The sequence below is a fragment of the Oncorhynchus mykiss genome, chromosome 12 (genome assembly GCF_013265735.2).
Source record: "Oncorhynchus mykiss isolate Arlee chromosome 12, USDA_OmykA_1.1, whole genome shotgun sequence".
Lineage (NCBI taxonomy): Eukaryota > Metazoa > Chordata > Actinopteri > Salmoniformes > Salmonidae > Oncorhynchus > Oncorhynchus mykiss.
Genome location: NC_048576.1, coordinates 75,004,992 through 75,026,696, shown reverse-complemented (window position 1 = coordinate 75,026,696; position 21,705 = coordinate 75,004,992). Strand labels below are relative to the sequence as shown.

Here is a 21,705-nt window from a genome sequence, read left to right as displayed (position 1 = left end):
CATACAGACAGACACACCACATACACAACACTGGTCAGACTGACTTACCACTGTTGCGATTTTTGCGGTTGGACTTGCCGCCAAGCAGCATCTTCAAGCTGTTCCTGAACATGACTGCACCGGTCTGCAGCGGCTATAGAGAAATCTGCAGAAGAAAAAGTGAGTGTTTTTAATGTAATGTAGGCTATATTTACTGATGTTGATTATTATTTGTTGTCAGCAGTATTCACTTGGCATCTGCAGCTGGGACCGAGAGACTGAGAAATAGCTTCCATCTCAAGGCCATCAGACTGTTAAACAGCCACCACTAACAGAGGCGCTGCTGCCTACATACAGACTTGAAATCATTGGCCACTTTAATAAATGGATCACTAGTCACTTTAATAATGTTTACATATCTTGCATTACTCATCTCATATGTTTACACTGTATTTTATACCATCTATTGCATCTTGCCTATACTGCTCAGTCATTGCTCATCCATATATTTATATGTATATATTCTTATTCCATTCCTTTACTTAGATTTGTGTGTATTAGGTATTTGTTGTGGAATTGCTTGATTACTTGTTAGATAATGATGCTCTGTCGGCACTAGAAGCACAAGCATTTCGCTACACTCGCAATAACATCTGCTAACCATATGTATGTGACCAATAACATTTGATTTGATTTAAATTGCAAGTGGTGGGATAGTGCAAGGGGCAGATGAGGTAAAGATATTGCAAATTCCAGAAAGATCACCACAGAACACCACAACGGTACAGAAGGTAATTGTACTATTGTCACCTAGTAAATGGTTTTACAGAATTCAGGTTCTTAACAGAAATTTCTCACAGGTAAACTATTAATCCTCTTATACATACCAATGACACATTCGTAGTCTCTATGAGGAAAAGGTGAGTATAACATTAGCAGCCTGGTAGGGGGATCTTGTTCCTTCCTGTGTGTTATAATAACTCTTTCATGAGATCTGTCATTCTTCACTGAATTACTTGAGGAATATTTTAGTACCTACGTCAAACAGCATTCACACCCATACGACTGATAATTACTGGTGTGAACGTATAGGTGTAAGTTTGCTCAACAGAATTTGAAATCATGTTCCTTTGTAATGTGCAAAGTAGTATCAGTGCATATGTATGTTTCTGAGCTTCTTTTTAGCTTGCATCCATCCGGGTGCTTTTGTGTGAGTATATGAGAGAAAGACCAAGAGAGATAAAATGAAAGAGAGAAAAAGATTGTGTCCGCCTGCCTTTCTTTTCTCTTGCTGCCACGCTGCATAACAATTAAGCAGGAAAAAGAGACAGTTGTGGAATGAGTGGAAACATTGGCTCTCCTCAACGCAAATAGAGGAGGCCTAAAATGCCGCCTGAGCTTCGAACAGCAATCCCTTTACTAAGTATCAAGTAGACCCACGCGTTTAGTGTCTTGGGAATCTTTGGTACCACGCTGTTAAAATCTTCCTCTGCCTTCTTCGGTCACATTACAGCTTCTAGAAAGAGCCGACTGTGGTTCCCTCTCATACTTATCCTCTTCAACTTCATCTTTAGAAAGTTTGGATTAGCCATTTTGGCTTTTCAGGTATTCTCTCGTGTTTGACTAATGTCATACATTTTTCACACAAGGTGTCAAACATTGAGAACGTCGACCACGCCTACTCCAGGTCGAGGCTGAAGACGAGGCGCTTTTTGAGCCGGCACTAGGCTTGGGCGGTATCCAAATTGTCATACCTTCATAATGACCTTGCGCAATACCTGGATATTTCGGTAATACCGGCACTGAACAAGGGGCGCTGTTTTCAAACCCCACTGAGACTCTGTACTCCAAAAGGTTAGCAATGCTAACAAGTACATGTAACATCCCATAAAGAATGCTAACGAGTGCATTGCTAACATTTTATACAGTCTCTTGACTGTATAGGGGATTCTCTGCTGTTACTAAGCAAAGCTTAATTTTGGAAGAAGCTAACCACTAGATACTGTAGCTAACTAGCTATTAAATTAGCAAACCAAATGCACAACTGCAGAGCATTCAGCAAATTCTAGACAGTTAACTTAATAGTTATAAGACATCTAACTGGCAAACACTTAGTTGTGAATTCCATATTGTAACTACATCACCTGGCGCAATGCTGTACAACAGTGAGTGACTCACAAGGCTCCGGTCTCTCGTCGTTGTGTGCTTGTAAACAAACACCACGTGACTGGGGACTACCGGTAAGCTTCATAATGAAAAATTATGTGACAGGTGAAATGAAGAACGCAATCTTCTTTATTTCCTAAAGTACTGCACAGTTAACTGCAGGTATTTACTTAAAAAGTAGCAACAAATATTGAAATGTCTAAAAATAAAAAAATCTAAAGAAATAGTTAACGGTATTGAAAAATACCCTGGTATACGCTGTATGGACTAAGCCTATCCGACACACAACCAGTCCTGAGCTGAGCGCACACCAAATTGAGGCAATCAGCAGCAGGAGTGTTCCTGATATTTGAGGAAAACCAGAGACCTTTAAAAACTCTTTCAACTGGTGTCAGCCAGTCAGTGCCATAGAGGCAAAGGGAGAGGACTCTTTTTCAGTTTGGCTTGGTGCTTTTGTGTTGTACGGGGAGGGGAGGGGGGGGAGTAACTGTACAGTAACAGATGTTCCATGTTAAAGCTGGGGAATGACTCAGCGAGACACTGGGCCCTGTGGCTTCTTCTGGCAGCCCCCAATGCCAAACAACATCAACAAAGACGAGCCAGCGTGAAGCTCCCCCGACCTCGTCTCTCCTACCCTATCCTGTTCTTTTTTTCCTCCACACCCCCACCTGTAGCCTCTCTTTTCCAATGTTTTCATCAAATCGTCATTTCCCCCCCGTTTCTCACGCCAGTCAATCCTCTTTTCAATCTCTAGTGTCTAGTTTGTTCTAGACACAGTCTATTCATCTCCTCTCTTTTTATCCTCCATTCCGCGCTCTTTCTCCATGTTTGCTAACAGTACATGTCCATATGTCTGTATTCCAACTGTAACTCAGACCCCCCTCCCTTTGCCTCTCTCTCGCTCTCTCCCACAGGGGGTCTGTGGCCGTGGTCTGACCACAGTCAGCTCTCCCTGGTGCCATTTCCTGGAAGCCTCTGCTTTGCCCCTCTACTTTACCACCACCCCCATGACTGTAGCAGCATGACATGGCAGAAGAAATAAAAACCAACAACCTCCTTCACTTTGACTCCTTTAATCTGTTCGATACAATCCAGAGCTCCTCTGTTTCACTCTCTCTCGATGTCTAAAAAACAACCCACACAGCGAGCCAGATCGGACTTAAAGCACAGCGAGGGTGGCTGGCTTAAACAAAGGCAGCAATTCTGAGCCGAACAGACTTCCTTTAACGGGCAGAGATACATCTTCAATCGCTGCCGGGAAGTGTCAGTTCTAGCAGGTGCCAGGTATTGGAGGGAACTCACAACGAGTAAACTTTTTTTTTCCCTACACATGTTCAATTGAACGAGCAAAGCTAATAGGAAGTACATACTGTAGTGTGTGTGTATGCATACATACGCGTGTGTGTGTGTGTGTGTGTGTGTGTGTGTATATATGTATGTATGTATGTATGTATGTATGTATGTATGTATGTATGTATGTATGTATGTATGTATGTATGTATGTATGTATGTATGTATGTATGTATGTATGTATGTATGTATGTATATATATGTATATATATATATATATATATATATATATATATATATATATATATATATATATATATATATATATATATATATATATATATATATATATATATATATATATATATATATATATATATATATATATATATATATATATATATATATATATATATATGGCCTGATTCTGGCAGAAGCCCAGCAAATACAAAACAGATGGGTTGGTGGGTGGTAGGTAGAGAGAGGGAATATCTACACATTTTTGTATTAAATCAAACCATTTTTCTCATACAATAATCTAATGACCCAGCCCTGCTTCCCAATTTCACAGGGGAAGAGTGGGGAGAAAGGAGGCAAATTCCTTGGCACACTCCAAAAGAAGCACACTGCTTGAAGTCATTCAGAAGCACTTTCACACAATCCTCCCGTTACAAGAACACTATCTGGTGCCCTACAGGACAAGCACACCGACACCTCCAAGCGCCTTCTAGGCTTTAAGTCAACTGCCATGTGATGTCATGGTCCTCCTAGCCATGTCTATGCCGTATGTGTTGCCTTCTCTCTCCTCTTGACGTTGTGCTCTTCATGTGGGAAAGGAAAAGGGTGCCCGGGTGCCTGTGTAATTAATGAGCCGCACCGTGGTGGCGCAGCCCTCCACCATGACCTTACACAGCAGCTTCGCGGCTTACAATAACAGCGTCAGCAGAAAAACAGGCCCGGCATCAGAGCCTGTCAGAGACGTGCACCGTCGTCGACAAGGCTACAGGGACAAGAAATGAGAGCTGACGCTGAATACAGATTAGGACATGGGGTGACCTTATCCAAATGGCATAGCATCCGAGAAGAGAAGAAAAGGGGCTAGTTTGATAATCTGTCCCAACAAGTGAAAAGTTAACAGTGATGCATTTGGGCGAGTGAAAATGAGTGACTGGTAATTTACATGCAAGGAGAGTAGCAATCCAAGACCATAACCAGCCTGCTTGGTTGTTTGGTAGCTTGAACACATAGGTGTGTTTATGTGTCTGTTTGCGGTACAGAAATAAGCATCTTCCCTGAAAGCTCAGCAACATGCAATCAGCATCCCATCCTTCCCTCCCCTTGGAGGCCTGATCACAGATGCTAGGCATATGTTCTGGAAAATGGCGATTGGAGGCTGAACCTTCATCAATGCTATTGTGTGTTCACTCAGACAACAACCCATCCACACAGCCCATTCTGAGGGGCACAGTGCATCCTTGGTAGAGGTCGACCGATTAATCGGAAAGGCCGATTAATTAGGGCCGATTTCAAGTGTTCATAACAATCGGAAATCGGTATTTTTGGACGCCGATTTAAAATAAATATATTCTACAATTTTATTTAAGGCAAGTCAGTTAAGAACACATTCTTATTTTCAATGATGGCCTAGGAACGGTGGGTTAACTGCCTTGTTCAGGGGCAGAACGGCAGATTTTTACCATGTCAGCTCAGGGATTCAATCTTGCAATCTTACGGTTAACTAGTCCAACGCTCTAACCACCTGCCTCTCATTGCACTCCGAGGAGTTACGCAAATGCAGTAAGAAGCCAAGGTAAGTTGCTAGCTAGCATTAAACTTATCTTATAAAAAACAATCAATCATAATTGAGGACTGTCGTTGCTCCAACGTGTACCTAACCATAAACACCAATGCCTTTCTTAAAATCAATAAACAGAAGTAGATATTTTTAAACCTGCATATTTAGCTAAAAGAAAAGTTAATCAGGCAATATTAACCAGGTGAAATTGTGTCACTTCTCTTGCGTTCATTGCGCAGAGTCAGGGTATATGCAACAGTTTGGGCAGCCTAGCTCATTGCGAACTAATTTGCCAGAATTCTATGTAATTACGACATAACATTGAGGGTTGTGCAATGTATCAGCAATATTTAGACTTAGGGATGCCATCCGTTAGATAAAATACAGAACAGTTCCGTATTCACTGAAATAAACGTTTTCGAAATTATAGTTTCCGGATTCGACCATATTAATGACCTAAGGCTCGTATTTCTGTGTGTTATTATGTTATAATTAAGTCTATGATTTGATAGAGCAGTCAGACTGAGCGCTGGTAGGCAGCAGCGGGCTCGTAAGCATTCATTCAAACAGCACTTTCGTGCGTTTTGCAAGCAGCTCTTTGCAATGCTTCAAGCATTGCGCTGTTTATGACTTCAAGCCTATCAACTCTCGAGATTAGGCTGGTGTAACCGATGTGAAATGGCTAGCTAGTTAACGGGGTGCGCGCTAATAGCGTTTCAAACGTCACTCGCTGAGACTTAAGAGTGGTTGTTCCCCTTGCTCTGCATGGGTAACGCTGCTTCGAGTGTGGTTGTTGTCGATGTGTTCCTGGTTTGAGCCCAGGTAGCGGCGAGGAGAGGGATGGAAGCTATACTGTTACACTGGCAATACTAAAGTGCCTATAAGAACATCCAATAGTCAAAGGTTAATGAAATACAAATCATATAGAGAGAAATAGTCATATAATTCCTATAACTACAACCTAAAACTTCTTACCTAGGAATATTGAAGACATGTTAAAAGGAACCACCAGCTTTCATATGTTCTCATGTTCTGAGCAAGGAAGTTAAACGTTAGCTTTCTTACATAGCACATATTGCACTTTTACTTTCTTCTCCAACACTTTGTTTTTGCATTATTTAAACCAAATTGAACATGTTTCATTATTTTCTTATTTTCTTATTTTCTTTTTAAATGGCAGATTAAATCGGTATCGGCCTTTTTTTTCCCACTGCTGCTCCATAGTGCAATCGCTACTGTTATTCCTTAGGATTTGCTGCTGCCACAAAACAGGGCTGATATGGGTGTGAAAAGTGAAGGGAGGGAGAGGAGTACAGTAATACCACATTGGTTGAAAGGGTACATATTTGAACGTTTTAACAGGCCTCTGTAGAAAACTAAGGGGGGAGGTTTTAGAAGTGGTCATAATTATCCCTGTTATCCTAACAATTACACGCTACAACATCAACATCCACTAATCACGCTCAGAGGCCCATCGGAACTGTCCGTTTAGGCAGTTATTAACGTTAGTCATTGTTGGTTTTTCAACGTATCTGCTCCTTTACGACATCAAAGGCCACGGCAAAACCATCAAATAACCTGTATGATTGAACATAGTTGTAGGGCATTGTGTCCACCTGCAACCATTTTCGAATGATAATCAAGGGACATCACATATGCTCAACATACACTACTAACATGTTTACCTAAAAGATAATCAGATATTTAAAAAAAAAGTGTTTCAGCAGCAAAATCACCCCTAGTTCCAGACTAGACCCCCACAACAAAGAAACAAAAACAACCCATCCAAGTCTGTTGTAAAATCCCCTACTTTAATGGACAAGCAGAAGGGGGGTGGTGGGAGGGATGGGGCTAAACCTACATAGGGTCCATCCCTAAGCTGCCACGCACAGTGGCAACCGCTCAGATGCCCATTTCAGTCACGCCGCTGCACCTCTTTAGCATTCTGGAGACCCTGCCCAGAGGGACTGGGGGGGGGTAGATTTTCGCCTCACACGGCCTCTTAGATTAGGCTTAACTCACGTCACTTCTTTCCCACTCTATACCTGATTATGGAATTCACTGTTCCTCTCACACTAATAGGAAAGCGCTTGAGTCTAGCTGAGGGCCAGACAATGATTCGCCTGACACCACCTATCTCTCCCCCATGGAGAGCTAGTGGTCGATACCACTGCCTGGTTTGAACAGTTGGCTTACTGGCTCACCGATCATTACCTGCCTTCCAGTCAAGCATCGCGAGCTCTACTGCACTCAAGGGAAGAGGTGAGGGAAGAGAAAACAAGCTTTAAACTTGACGCAGGGACTTTGAAGTAAACTAAAGTAATGGAATGGATGGTATTGCACAATGAGTTCACATCAGACTCAATATAGTATGTTTTTCAGTAAGGCTTTAGTTTTGGAGAATAGTAATCATTTTTGAACAGGGTATAAAACATGTCATACATAGAGAAGGTTTTACAACCCTGAGACAGGATCCCCTATCTCTCATTTTAAAAAGTTACAGTCCTGCCCCGCTTTCTTTGAATACACTGGATGACTTGATGCTGAACTCTCAGAATGTCCTAAAAATATGATTCTTTCCAGTTTCTGAGGAGACTAGTATATCCAAAACTAACAAGAATAAGAAGAAGCACAGGGAGTCTGCACAAAAGCCAGTGTGCTGTGAAGTGCACACACACATTTGCTTCCTCCCATCAGAGTGGGCTACATCTCTGATAACACCACATTTGTACAGGGCACATTAGTGGTGACTAACAATCACCTCTAATCGATGGGATGTAAGACTTTGGTTTCAATGCTGCAATTGCTCAAGAGAGAAAATTAGTTTCAGCTCAAGGATTCCATTTTCCAAAACTCTATATAGCTCTTATCTCAGAGTTGGGAGGCACTGAATAAGACCTATATACTCCAAACTCAAATCTGACTTCTATAACAGACTGTGGAGTATTGTTGTGTTTATCGGTCTACAAGAGCTGAGAAGCATTTATGATAATCCGCTATCATGGATCAGGGGCTAATGTGAATATATATGATATTATCAAAATGAATGGGTCCTCCCTGGTTGAAGAGGAAGTTTTAAGCCATGTGATTTTACTCCTGGAGATGATCCCTGAAAGCCTATTTTTGTGGTTGAGTGCTACATACTGTTGTCTCAGTTAAACATATAGGCTAATTTAGCTTAGTTTGTGATTAGCTGGATCCCAGGGACTCTGAAAATATAACAAGAAATGATCAGGCCAGTATGCTGCCTGCATCACAACCTTGCATATTTATTTGACTATCTATGCTCTTGTAGTAGTCAGTGCAGTACTCCCTTTTAAATCACATTTCCTAAACAGATAGCTAGCTAATTAGGCTATATAGTTAGATAGCTTACCTGTCCTAAAACTGTACCATACAAGCATAGCCAAGTGAAGTGATTCAGAGAGACTGTGACAGCAGTAGGGGAGAGAGTCAGTGTGTGTTGCAGTACCCAGCTGCTGTCTCAGCATGACCGTCTCACACTGCCAATCCACTTCCCACGGCAGAACATAGGGAGTACAACAGGAGTGTTACAGCAATCTCAAGTTGTTTGTTTTCAACAGACCGGGAGAGAAGCACCGACTCATAACATTAAAAGAGGTGGAGGAGGTAGTGCAGCTAGAGTACGAAGCTTTACAGGAGGCTTGGTAGAAAGCCAAGAAAGAGAACCAGTATTAAATCAACTTAATACACTTGCTCTCCTCGTCCCTCCTCTATAAGAATATGTTCATTATAAATGCAAGTTATGAAAATAAATTCCCTCCATCTTAATGGTGTTAAATTAGTTCATTGTGAAGGAAATCCAAACAGTAAATGGTTTAGTGTTACAACAGAGAGGACTAGTTCAGGATAAAGGAAGTAACAAAGGACAGCCTCCACAGTGTGCTGTAAGTAGAGGGAGAGCGGGTCAAGGCCGTGTGTCAGGTTGTGATATCAGAGATCCCCATGACAACAGCCTGGCACTGACACCATTAATTTCTCTCTCCAATGGGGGCCTTTTTGAGCTCTGAAAACAAGATGTCACTGTTGACCTCTCGCCCCATGAAACGGCGGGTCATTGTTACGCCCAGGAGGCATTGTGGTGTGTCGTATGATCTGTTCCCTTTGGAGGGTCTCACATGTCGCAATATGACGCTGTTTGCTTTTTGAGCTCATGGGTTATTCTGTTTCTATGCACTGAATGGGGTGGGTGTCATCAGGGGGGTGTACGGACACCAGTGCAAAAGTTCAGGTATTGTACAAATGGGGTAATGCTGCCTCTTCTCCTTTACCTGGCGTCTTTGACATGTGCACACAACCAAACACGGATGATGAAGTCATCTTATCGTTATCCCAACGTAAATACCATTGAATACAGAATCAATGTGCTGACGTTCACACTAGAATGCAATTTAAAATCTCACCTTAACCTCACTGTAGCAGTTACTATACACATCTTTGCGGTGAGACATGACAGCAGAGCGGCCTCAACTTGCATAAATTATTCTACAGTACAGGGCTCCCCAACTAGGTGGGGGACTGGGGGTGTTGTCTCTGTAGACTAGAGCACACTGAGTTGTGCAGGCTTAATGGAGAGCATGCGATCAAAGGGTTCACTTTTCAAAAATAACTGTGTGCTTGTTCCGTTAGGTTTCAAAGAGCTCCACATCTCACTTCTCTACCCCTTTTGATTTTTGTGCATTTCACATAATTGCATTCCTGTGTCCAGCCCAGCCGCTGTATAACATAGGTGTGCAAAGTTTCAGTTTGATCTGTATTGCTGAGGACCATCATAAAAACAAGGTTGTCAATTAACCAAAGTGATGACAACAATAGCAGTAAGGAAGTGTCTACATATAACTTGCTTCATCTAATTAGAGGACGCTCTCCTGCATCTTTTCGGATATTTATGGTCTTTTTGATGACGGCTCTGAAGAATGCAGACATTTTCCATTGTACCAACAATAGCTGAAGCGAAACATATTACCGTGCCACACTGGATTTGAATGCTTTATTCTTTTTAGAGGAGAAAGGAGCCTGAACAGATTGAGCTTCAGCCTCATCGTGTCATCAGGTTTCACACTTCCACCTTTGAAGCCACTAGGTGGTGAATGAGAACCCACAGGCTTGAGGAACACACTGGAACAACAAATGGCCCTCTACTGTTATTCTGGGGGAACCTCAAACAATAAATCAGCTGCGGGTGCAGAGTCCAGGGAAATGGGAGGGGAAACGAAGAGGGGTAAAATGTACAGTACTGGTCATAGCACCGTTTCCTGTGTTTGGTTTTTGAATGAGCTCTGGGGAGGATCGAGGTGCGCAGGGATTTGGGCTCTGATCCAGTGAGCAACAGTAAAGCTGATAGGAGAATGTCATTTTAGAGGGACCTCAAGTTGCTAACGGCAATCAGTTTCTGCAATCTCATGTTGATTGTCTGGTAAGTAGTCATGTGTAGTCTGAATTAGGAATGTGACAAATGGAAAATGTTTCTTAACATCTAAACAGCCATTTATTTGATCAGTTTGCCGTTAAAACAATACGACATTTATAAAATTCCATGCGAATTCACAATGCAGCTGCACTGCTGCCAGCAACAGTTTGGGTTTCACAGTGCATCCCCTTCAGATGGTTAAACATTGCACCTGTCCTACCATTAATGTACCTCAGTTCCACCTCGCAAAGTTTGCATTTCTTTCTCATTTAACTTCTCAAAGTATTCCCATACTTCGCTGCTGTCGCTTGCCTTTCTCTGCCATTTTTCCAAATGTTAACGACGATGACGTAGTGGAGAGTCAACGGCAAAATAATTGATTCCTCGACTCTTGCACGTTGACGACTCCCATTTATAAGTGTCAAGATTGGATTCCAATAGTAATCGACTCCTAAGATGTTATTTTTGAAACGGAGGAGACTGAGTAGCTGCCGTACTTCCAAGAACAAACACTTGCATCTTTAATAGCGAGTTAGCAAGGGACATGAGAGAAAGGGGATGGCACAGCATAGGCAGGTCGGCCATCAGGCAGACAGTCAGAACCGTGTACTAGGCCCATCTATCGGCAATCAAAAACTGTATGTTGCAATGGTACAGATGCAACACTTAGCTCTCACAGTCACACACAGCATCTGCGCGCATCTATGGGTTCACTTCATGCTGTTCACAGCGTGGTAGCCAGGGTACCAAAACCCTGGAGAAGTTGACCTTGCACTTCAACACTCTTAGTTGTGGAAATTTACCCACTATGAGGTTTACTTTCTACATCGACTTCATATCGTTGAGTGAGTCTACTTTTACATTACACAACTTTCCTCAGGCCTTTATAGCCTATCGTCTAGTTAGGCTATGACAGAAAATATTTTTTGTGATAACTGCACTGCGATTTTAATTTTGTAGGGGGGGAAAAAAACTAAACTGTTTTTCGGTTAGGGATTTTTATTAACATTAACAAAAAAATTCACACCCCTCGTCTCAATGCCTTCTAGCCAGGTAATAATGTTAGTACAAGACCAAGGACTTAGAATAGGCAGTTTATCACGTCCTTCCCCAAAGCAAAGGGTATTGGTGAGGATTGTCTAGACTACAGAAAACAAAAGGAGGACTGGGAAAAATGTCAGCAATATCGGACATTCCAGCTCCTGACGCTCCAACAGGAAGAACTCTCGTAATCCTCCTGCTGTTGTGATTAACTCATACTCTGGTAGATGACGTATGACAGATGTAATGACATTACCTTCCTGCCGAAGCGTTTCATGTGACATGTCAAACCCATGCTTTACTCACAGGGACACGTCATGTCAGCACGTAGCTTTCTGACACCATCGTTCTCTCAGTGACAGCATTGTGCCCCTCATGCCCCCTGAGTCCTGACACGGTAGCAGCTGACTACTGTAGCAGGCGGAGGGGAGCTGCTTTTTGCTCCCCGACCTTGTGAGGTCTCAGAGTGATCAGTTACAATGGCAGGAGAGCAAGCCTCTATGCCAAACAAAATGGCAGGGGGTGGAAACCGAGAATGTCTTGGTTTAATACATTTTGATGGGTTTGTTCTGCGCTGCGGTTTTCACCACGTGAAGGTTCCTGTTGAGACGATGCCCCGCCGTGAATACATTTCCCACTGTGGAGACATTTCATGACAACCCCAAAAAACGTATCTTTATCCCATCCTTGTGATAGGTTTCTCACTCCACAAAATATTGTATTGTCCTCTCTTTTCCTTGCAATGTGAAAGCAGTGCATGTCTGACAGAGCATGAGCTGGTGCATTTCTACAAAGCAGTGGATAGCAGTAGATGTAGATGGGCAGAAGGGGGGCAGGGTGTGTTCATAACACGCTTACCGTGGAAAGCAACCGTGGCAAAACCTTTCGGCAGAATACAAATATGCCAGCCAAGGCAATTCCAGGAGAAGATAACAATTGTATTCAAATTGAAACTCTAATTAATGCATCAGTTAGCGACGGTGGATGGTTGCATAGCAACAGCGGTACCAGCCTGCTCTAAAATGGAGGGAGATACAGGCTACACTGTGTATGAATGTGTGTCCATGTCAGTGACAGGTTTGTCTAGCAAGAGTAAACACACCAGATGAGAATCAGAGCCATATAGAATCCCCCCCCCCCCAAAAAAAATACATAAAAATAAAATACCTTAAGCTGGAGACTCATATCTCCCTCACTAACTTTAATCATCAGCTAATTGAGCAGCTTACCGATCATTGCAGCTGTCCACAGCCCATCTGTAAATAGCCCATCCAACTACCTACCTCATCCCCATATTGTTATTTACTTACCTTTTTTGCACACCAGTATCTCTACTTGCACATCATCATCTGCACATCTATCACTCCAGTGTTAATTTGCAAAATTGTAATTACTTCACTACTATGGCCTATTTATTGCCTTACCTCCTTATGCCATTTGCACACAATGTATATAGATTTTTTCTATTGTGTTATTGACTGTACGAGGCCAGGTCGCAGTTGTAAATGAGAACTTGTTCTCAACTGGCCTACCTGGTTAAATAAAGGCGGAATAAATAAATAAATAAATAAATAAATAAATATATTCCGCCTTTATATATTAAATAAAGTTAGGCCAACTTTTAGAATGTTGGACTATTTCAACACATTCAGTGACATAGCATTGTTGAAATATTCCCCATGTAATGTTAATGGGGCGCTAACATGGCTGCCATAGAATGTTGAAGTGTAATGTAAATGCATCATAATGAAGAAACCACAGTGGCCCAACTTCCTATATGGCTCTGATAAACTATATTTTCCATTACTAGGATAAGAACTTACATTTATTCGTGCCTATATGTATGTGTTCATCTATCCATGTTTCAGGTTCTGAACCGCTGAACTTGTGACCGACAAACAATTAAAGCCATTTGAAGTAGCTAATGAAGTGTAGGCACTTTTTCAAGAAGTCTCATTCCTTCTCTTTATGTGTGGTGTACTCTTTCACTTGTACACTTTTGTCTCTCTCTCTCCCTCTCTGTGTTTGTTTCAAATCCACACAAGTTAGTTCCATTATCCCTGGGCATCCATCTGAATCCTGAGTGCTGCTCTTTAGAGGGGAGTAATTCCTCTGACGTGCTCCTGTCCTCCGCTTTGCATGACAAAGGACTGCAAAATCAACCTTGGGATTATGAAAGGGAGTGGACAGTGTTTTATATAGGTGTGTGTGGCTGGGCCAAGGGGCTGGGAATGTATTGAAACGGACTGATGAGAGATTCTGCAGCGCAATCGTTTTTTTGGGATGGCGCAGATCACTTTAATACTCCCCCCCCCCCCCCCCCCCCCCCCCCCCCCCCCCACACAGCTGTGTGTGCACTGCACCCTCACACACATTGGCACATTAAAGTGCAAATCGATCCACACACAATGCACTATCGTGCCTAAAGTATCAGGTTAAAAACACACAGACCAGACCATCCTCAAAACCCCAATGCGACATGCTACCTTGCAACACTCAACATCGATATAACCTTTGATTTCCAGGATGGGGAAAGCCATTTAAAAAGCTTAGTCTGTACCACCCAGACAAGATTGTTGCTGTGCATCATTGTCTTCTAAGCCAAGCACAAAGCTAAAGCGAGTTTGAGGAATTATACCATTACACATTACACGCTGTCAGGATGGTGCAGCGATACGCTTAAACCGACCATCACCACAACAAGGGTGAAAATCAGAGATCTATCAATCGTACAGGAAGAAATTCAGATACTTTTATGAGTGCAATTAACAGATACAACACGGCGCCCACAACTAATGTCGTTGGCAGAGGAGGCTGAGGGTTTTAGACACTATAATCCTGACATAATGCATTCAGAATTGAGCCTAAGTGGGTGAAGGCCTGGCGCTGAATCAAACTGCTGTGTGTGTTTTCTTTACCTTTCACACTGCTAAGACCCGGCACAGCTGCCTCTTTGATGAGGCCATTCCTTTAACACATAAGGACAGGATATCCTTCAGGAGAGTGGGAGTATGGCGGTGTGTATGTGAATGCATGGGGGGTCTGGGAGTCTTTTGCACTCCCTTTTACTACAGTTGGTCGAGCGGATGTAGAACATGGAAGTAAAGACCACGTCCTAAAACCAAATCAGGAAACACTTGACGGTTGAAGGTTCCCCGTACTCTGATCTCACAAATACAATAGTGGTGTAGTGAACCCCTGGATTAGACACAGTATTACTGTATAACAGTAATGAGACAGAAAGCATTAAATGGCTCGCAGTAATTTACCAGTACTAGATTGTAATGTAGCTCTAAGAAAACAAAGAAAGTAAAAATGTAATTGTTTAGTCAACGAGGATGTTAGTTTTGTGAGGACGCAAGCAGGTTTATAGGCCGTCAGTGGCCTCAAGGTGATGTGTGTAATAACTAACCTGGAGTAACAACCCCCACAGCTAATGGCTGTAAATGGACAGTCACCAGACTCAATGCATCATTTTCTGGAGCCTGACCTACTTTCTTTTCTTCATGGAAACCAGCAGATCCAGGGCTATCGATAATACGGTCTTGATTCATTACACCAGAACAAAAAATATATATTTTCCCCAAGACAGCCAGGGGTTTGGAATAAAATGTGGAATGGGCCTTTTATCATCTGGGTTGATGTATAATGTGATTTGGTCTAGCAAGATAAATGGGCAGCAGTGTGCTGTAGTGACTAGGGAGAGGTAAACAAAAAGATGCATTTTACGTTATGCTGGGTCAGCACATTCCCTGAGGGAAAAACTGGATTGAAATAATGTAATTCCAAACTGTATCTACTGGGATACTAGTCAGTAGGGGTGGTGATGTTGGGAGGCAGTACAAACAGGTCCTTTTAGCCAGGCTGTCTGGATTGACAAGCCCCTGATAGACAGGAGACAGGTAGAGAACCTCATTGGATCTGACCATAGCGGCAGTAGATGTCTGCTCCCTTTCAGACCCCCCAAGTGTCACTTGCTTTATCCTCAATGTGAAGGTGTGTTTTGGTGGCTTAGCTGTGATCTATTTAGCGGATTGACTTGTTGAGCCAACATCCTGTTCCAGCTAAGCTAGTAGACCCAGCCAAGCAAGGGAAGGCCAACAGCACTGGCCAGAACAAGATAATAATATCATGAGCTGTTATCAAAGAATGGCTCGACTTAGAACACACTTTGTGCAATATAACGCCATTTAGTACTGTATGGTTTTTAGTATTCCTCCGTTTAGATCTTTATCTGTAAGGCGAGACGGAGCACGGCAGGGGAAATTCTGTGCCATATGTTCAGAACTCTAAGCAGTCTGCTGGTAACACAAAGTGTCTTGAACCACTAAAGTCTCGTCAAGCCGTCAACACAAAACCACTACCACAGAATGTGCTATAAAATGCCTTATTCCAGCATATGACAAAATAGGTTGATAAAGCACCCTGGAGTCTGGCACCATCCAGTCTAGCACCCTTTGGCAAAGCACAGCACTATCAGATACAGTAGCAGAGTAAAAACCACCTTCACTGCGCACATTACAGTGCTATGGTGTGTATTGCATTGACAGCTTGTAAAGCCATTTGGCAACATCTTTACCCCTGTCAGAGTGTCCCTACAGATCAACAGATCTGCAGTAGCCGAGGCCTGTACTGTAAAAAGAGAGTGACCTTGATTGCTGCACTGTGTCTCATTAAACAAGATCCAGGATAATACGTTGTGTGTCACTCACTATATGTCCCTCACAACCACACCATAACTCATGTGGGGCTTCTAGAATCCCATCATGGAATGCTATAATGTCACCAACAATGAGGTGCAGATGAAATGTGTCATCGCCATGGAGATGTCTCAGAAGTGTGCAGATAATAGAACATTTCATTTTCAGCCAGAATAGTTGTTGTCAAGCGCGACATTAAAGACAGGGGGTGTAGGCCCTGTTATTACAGGCTTAGCAGTCTACACTCGAAGTACAAAGAACCGTAGTTGGATTTGAAACAGAGAGAGAGACAGAGAGAGAGCTGCTCTGTGTATAACCCATAAGATTCTAAGACCTGTCTAAGCTGGGGGTACTACTAAGCTATATGGAATTGTTGCTATTTGATTTGGAATTTTAAGACCCCTTGAAGTAACCCAAAAAATATATTTAAAAAAAATACTTGGCCTTACTACTATTAGCCCATACAAATGCATTGAATAATAGATTCTCTACATGGAACAGCAGATTTTTGGGGGGGACTAAAGGAAGTTTGTTCTGAAGTGTTATAAGAAAGATCTGGAAACATAGTTTTAATTTTATTTTTTTACATGTATTTAACCCCTTATTTTGGCACTAAACAAACTCTATATATACCTCAGATGAGTCTTGTGGGCCCCATGGATGTCCTAAACTGATGTGTTCGTGAGAGTCTCACCTTTCCACAGATGGTTCATATTAGTGTGTAGGCTAAACTGTTCAGACGATTTTGTGAGAACACCGATTGTAGGGATGTCTCATGGTCAGACAAACACCGCTCTAGCTCTGTCACCTTCCACCGCAGTTGCGGAAGTGCGACATCGGCGGATGTGGTAGATTTGAGATGCATCCAATGCAAAAAGAACAGATTTCTAGCTTAAACTGACCATTTTTTATTACGCTAATTATATTTCCATGGGGGAGCGCGGACATCAACCTTAGGGGGATAACCTACCATCCACAATGCCTGTAAGATCGCCCCAAAAAGATTCCCATAACACTTGACAAACTAGGTGCATAGCAGTGTTAGACCCTCGTGCTATACTGTATACCAGAATATGAACTGATATACAAGAATGTAAAACAAAACTTTAAATTAATACCGTATCAAAGGGAACCAATTTGAGGCAGTTTGTGTGCCATTATAGCCTGATTTCATGTCATTTTTCATAGAGTAGTGAACTCACATTCAACCAAATTAGATTAGGTAAATTGTGAAAAGCTATGTGAAATCTGATGTCTTAAGGGAGCAGGCCTATATAAAACACCACTGATGGCCACAACATCCCAGGGGGGGGGGGGGGGGATTTAGTACACACAAGCAGTTAATCAATCACATGGGCCGGACGGCATGTCTCTCAAGGCTCTGACAGACACACAAACCCACATCTCACAGACATGAATGTGACGATGCTGAGATAGAGGGTGTGTGTGTGTGTGTGTGTGTGTGTGTGTGTGTGTGTGTGTGTGTGTGTGTGTGTGTATATATATATATATATATATACACACACATATACACAGTGCCTTGCGAAAGTATTCGGCCCCCTTGAACTTTGCGACCTTTTGCCACATTTCAGGCTTCAAACATAAAGATATAAAAATGTATTTTTTTGTGAAGAATCAACAACAAGTGGGACACAATCATGAAGTGGAACGACATTTATTGGATATTTCAAACTTTTTTAACAAATCAAAAACTGAAAAATTGGGCGTGCAAAATTATTCAGCCCCTTTACTTTCAGTGCAGCAAACTCTCTCCAGAAGTTCAGTGAGGATCTCTGAATGATCCAATGTTGACCTAAATGACTAATGATGATAAATACAATCCACCTGTGTGTAATCAAGTATAAATGCACCTGCACTGTGATAGTCTCAGAGGTCCGTTAAAAGCGCAGAGAGCATCATGAAGAACAAGGAACACACCAGGCAGGTCCGAGATACTGTTGTGAAGAAGTTTAAAGTCGGATTTGGATACAAAAAGATTTCCCAACCTTTAAACATCCCAAGGAGCACTGTGCAAGCGATAATATTGAAATGGAAGGAGTATCAGACCACTGCAAATCTACCAAGACCTGGCCGTCCCTCTAAACTTTCAGCTCATACAAGGAGACGACTGATCAGAGATGCAGCCAAGAGGCCCATGATCACTCTGGATGAACTGCAGAGATCTACAGCTGAGGTGGGAGACTCTGTCCATAGGACAACAATCAGTCGTATATTGCACAAATCTGGCCTTTATGGAAGAGTGGCAAGAAGAAAGCCATTTCTTAAAGATATCCATTAAAAGTGTTGTTTAAAGTTTGCCACAAGCCACCTGGGAGACACACCAAACATGTAGAAGAAGGTGCTCTGGTCAGATGAAACCAAAATTGAACTTTTTGGCAACAATGCAAAACGTTATGTTTGGCGTAAAAGCAACACAGCTGAACACACCATCCCCACTGTCAAACATGGTGGTGGCAGCATCATGGTTTGGGCCTGCTTTTCTTCAGCAGGGACAGGGAAGATGGTTAAAATTGATGGGAAGATGGATGGAGCCAAATACAGGACCATTCTGGAAGAAAACCTGATGGAGTCTGCAAAAGACCTGAGACTGGGACGGAGATTTGTCTTCCAATAAGACAATGATCCAAAACATAAAGCAAAATCTACAATGGAATGGTTCAAAAATAAACATATCCAGGTGTTAGAATGGCCAAGTCAAAGTCCAGACCTGAATCCAATCGAGAATCTGTGGAAAGAACTGAAAACTGCTGTTCACAAATGCTCTCCATCCAACCTCACTGAGCTCGAGCTGTTTTGCAAGGAGGAATGGGAAAAAAATTCAGTCTCTCGATGTGCAAAACTGATAGAGACATACCAAGCGACTTACAGCTGTAATCGCAGCAAAAGGTGGCGCTACAAAGTATTAACTTAAGGGGGCTGAATAATTTTGCACGCCCAATTTTTCAGTTTTTGATTTGTTAAAAAAGTTTGAAATATCCAATAAATGTCGTTCCACTTCATGATTGTGTCCCACTTGTTGTTGATTCTTCACAAAAAAATACAGTTTTATATCTTTATGTTTGAAGCCTGAAATGTGGCAAAAGGTCGCAAAGTTCAAGAAGGCCGAATACTTTCGCAAGGCACTGTATATATTTTTTTTAAAGAGTGAACAAGAAAATGGCAAAATAAAAATGAAAGGTTTGAGGCAAGTGTTGTCGATAATGTACAGATCGAGAGCTTTGGAATACAGAGGATCTTTCTCATCACTGCGGTGTGTTATTACGGTGACGATGGAATCTGTCAAATGTTCAGATGCTAGGCTATTTGCTAATTATAACATTGGAAATATTGTAATGTCTCGTCTCATTTGAGGATGACTTGGCATAGAATTTCTTCACTAGCCGTACTGTAATCAGAGAACAACGGATGCATAATTTAGATGCAAGTCAGTCTGATGTGCTTCTCCATCAGGCCTTGATCCAAAGAAGAAATGCAATGGTAGAGAAGGGTCTGTAGATGGTTCCTGCAGCCTGGTAAAAGGTCGTGTCCATTCCCTGAGAGACATGTCAAACCCTATCAGGAGGATGAGTCTTCTCTACGTGAGACAGCCTCCGCTTACGCTATAGGCAAAACCCTTGAACCCGATGGCAGTGAGCTCTGGAGAAGTTGTGGTTGCGAGGTGAACCCTGGTTAAATATTAACTATTACAGACATCCCAGAGGTGAAGTAGGAGACCGAACCTTCAGCCTGATTGCAGCAGAACCACATGAGTGTGTGTATTTCAGCAGTTTAGATAAATTACAGTATGGGATAAGGACCGTCATCGCTGCACGTACTATGGTTGTGGCCTACCAACAAGAATGGTTTGAAGTCAAAAGCAAATAGGTTCCTTTCTTTCTGAGAGGGGCAGGTTGATGGTGAGGAGACTTTGTTGTGTGCAAGGTGTAATTGTAGCCCCGACAAACTGCAGCATTAAAGTCTGGGGGCCTCTGTCGTAAACTCTATTGACTTTCCACATCCTTGCCCCTGGGGCGAAAGACCTAGGCATTCATACAGCAATTAGTGAGGGGTCTGCTTTGAACACTGCTGCTCAAGCGAGTGACACCCATGTTTACAAGATGTATGTGTGGAGCAACAAGCAGGCCACTGACATGATGAGAAGAGTGGGGCTGCAAGTGAAGCCGTTCTTCAAGGATCTCTGAAAGCAGAGCAGGGGTGAAATTAGTTTCCAAAAGCAATCCCCCATTCCGTCCTCTGTCCAGTAGCCCAGCAAACACACTAAGCACAGTCCTTTGGAGCTCAGGAAATGGAAAGAAAAAAAAATGTCTGTCCACAGGCAAACCATCAACTGCTACGACTATAACCCCAGCTTTCCCGCTTAGGAAACTGCATTTAACTTGCTTAAATACTATATATATATATATATATATATATATATATATATATATATATATATATATATATATATATATATATATATATATATATATATATATATATATATATATATATATATATATATATATATATATATATATATATATATATATATATATAATTACATTTGCAGTCAGACAAGGTAACCATGGTTCAGAGTTGAGGGAGCAACCATCCAAAACAGATTAACACACCCCCACATACCGTAGTTTGAAGGGTTTATTGACTGAGAATTTGACTATTTCCTCTACAGGCCTAACATGGGCGCAGGTTTGTGTGGATACAAGCAATAGGCTAACCACAAACACATTCAAAACATGAGGCAGAGGGATAATAAGAGAGGGAGAGGAAGAAGGCGGCCATGTTGTTTGCATGTAAAACGCCTCGCACCCTTTCACTGCTGCTCCAATATTGCTATTAGAGACCTGGCTCTGTCTGGCTGTGTGACAGAGGAGTGACTGAGTGGAACCAGACGAGGCCAGCCAGCACCTCTAATTAAAGTTATGCAACACTAAAACATTAAGCTTGTTGAAAAGAAGAGGCAGCGAGGTACAGAAAGGGCCTTGCTTTTTGGTCGATCACTCAAGAGTGGGTGTTCCTGGTAACATATCATTATAGTGAGGTTTCAAATCTGAGGTTAACGCAAAGCTAATTAGCCATCAATGAATTAGCCTTAAGCATAAGATCCAGAAGCTATTTGGGGTAAGGGAATAAGAAATACTGTGTTACTAAATGCTTACCCAGTGGACAAAAAGATGAACAGGGAGAAATTGGCACAATTTCCAAAATCAACTTCACTAATGAGCTTCTAAGCACTAAATACATGCTACATTGTTTACAAAGTACCCTACTCAAAAGTGTTAACG

The 21,705-nt window shown here is 42.1% G+C and overlaps 1 protein-coding gene across 4 annotated transcripts in view; it reads right to left on the bottom strand.

The window, feature by feature from the left end:
• LOC110538388 (protein TANC2) overlaps positions 1-21,705 on the bottom strand; it is a 142,959-nt gene that overhangs the window by 76,299 nt on the left and 44,955 nt on the right. For all 4 annotated transcript variants that reach the window (XM_036938417.1, XM_036938418.1, XM_036938419.1 and 1 more), the window contains exon 3: positions 49-145. In XM_036938417.1, the coding sequence (XP_036794312.1) occupies positions 49-112 (64 nt within the window). In that variant the 5' untranslated portion in view covers positions 113-145. The remainder of the gene's footprint in view (positions 1-48; positions 146-21,705) is intronic.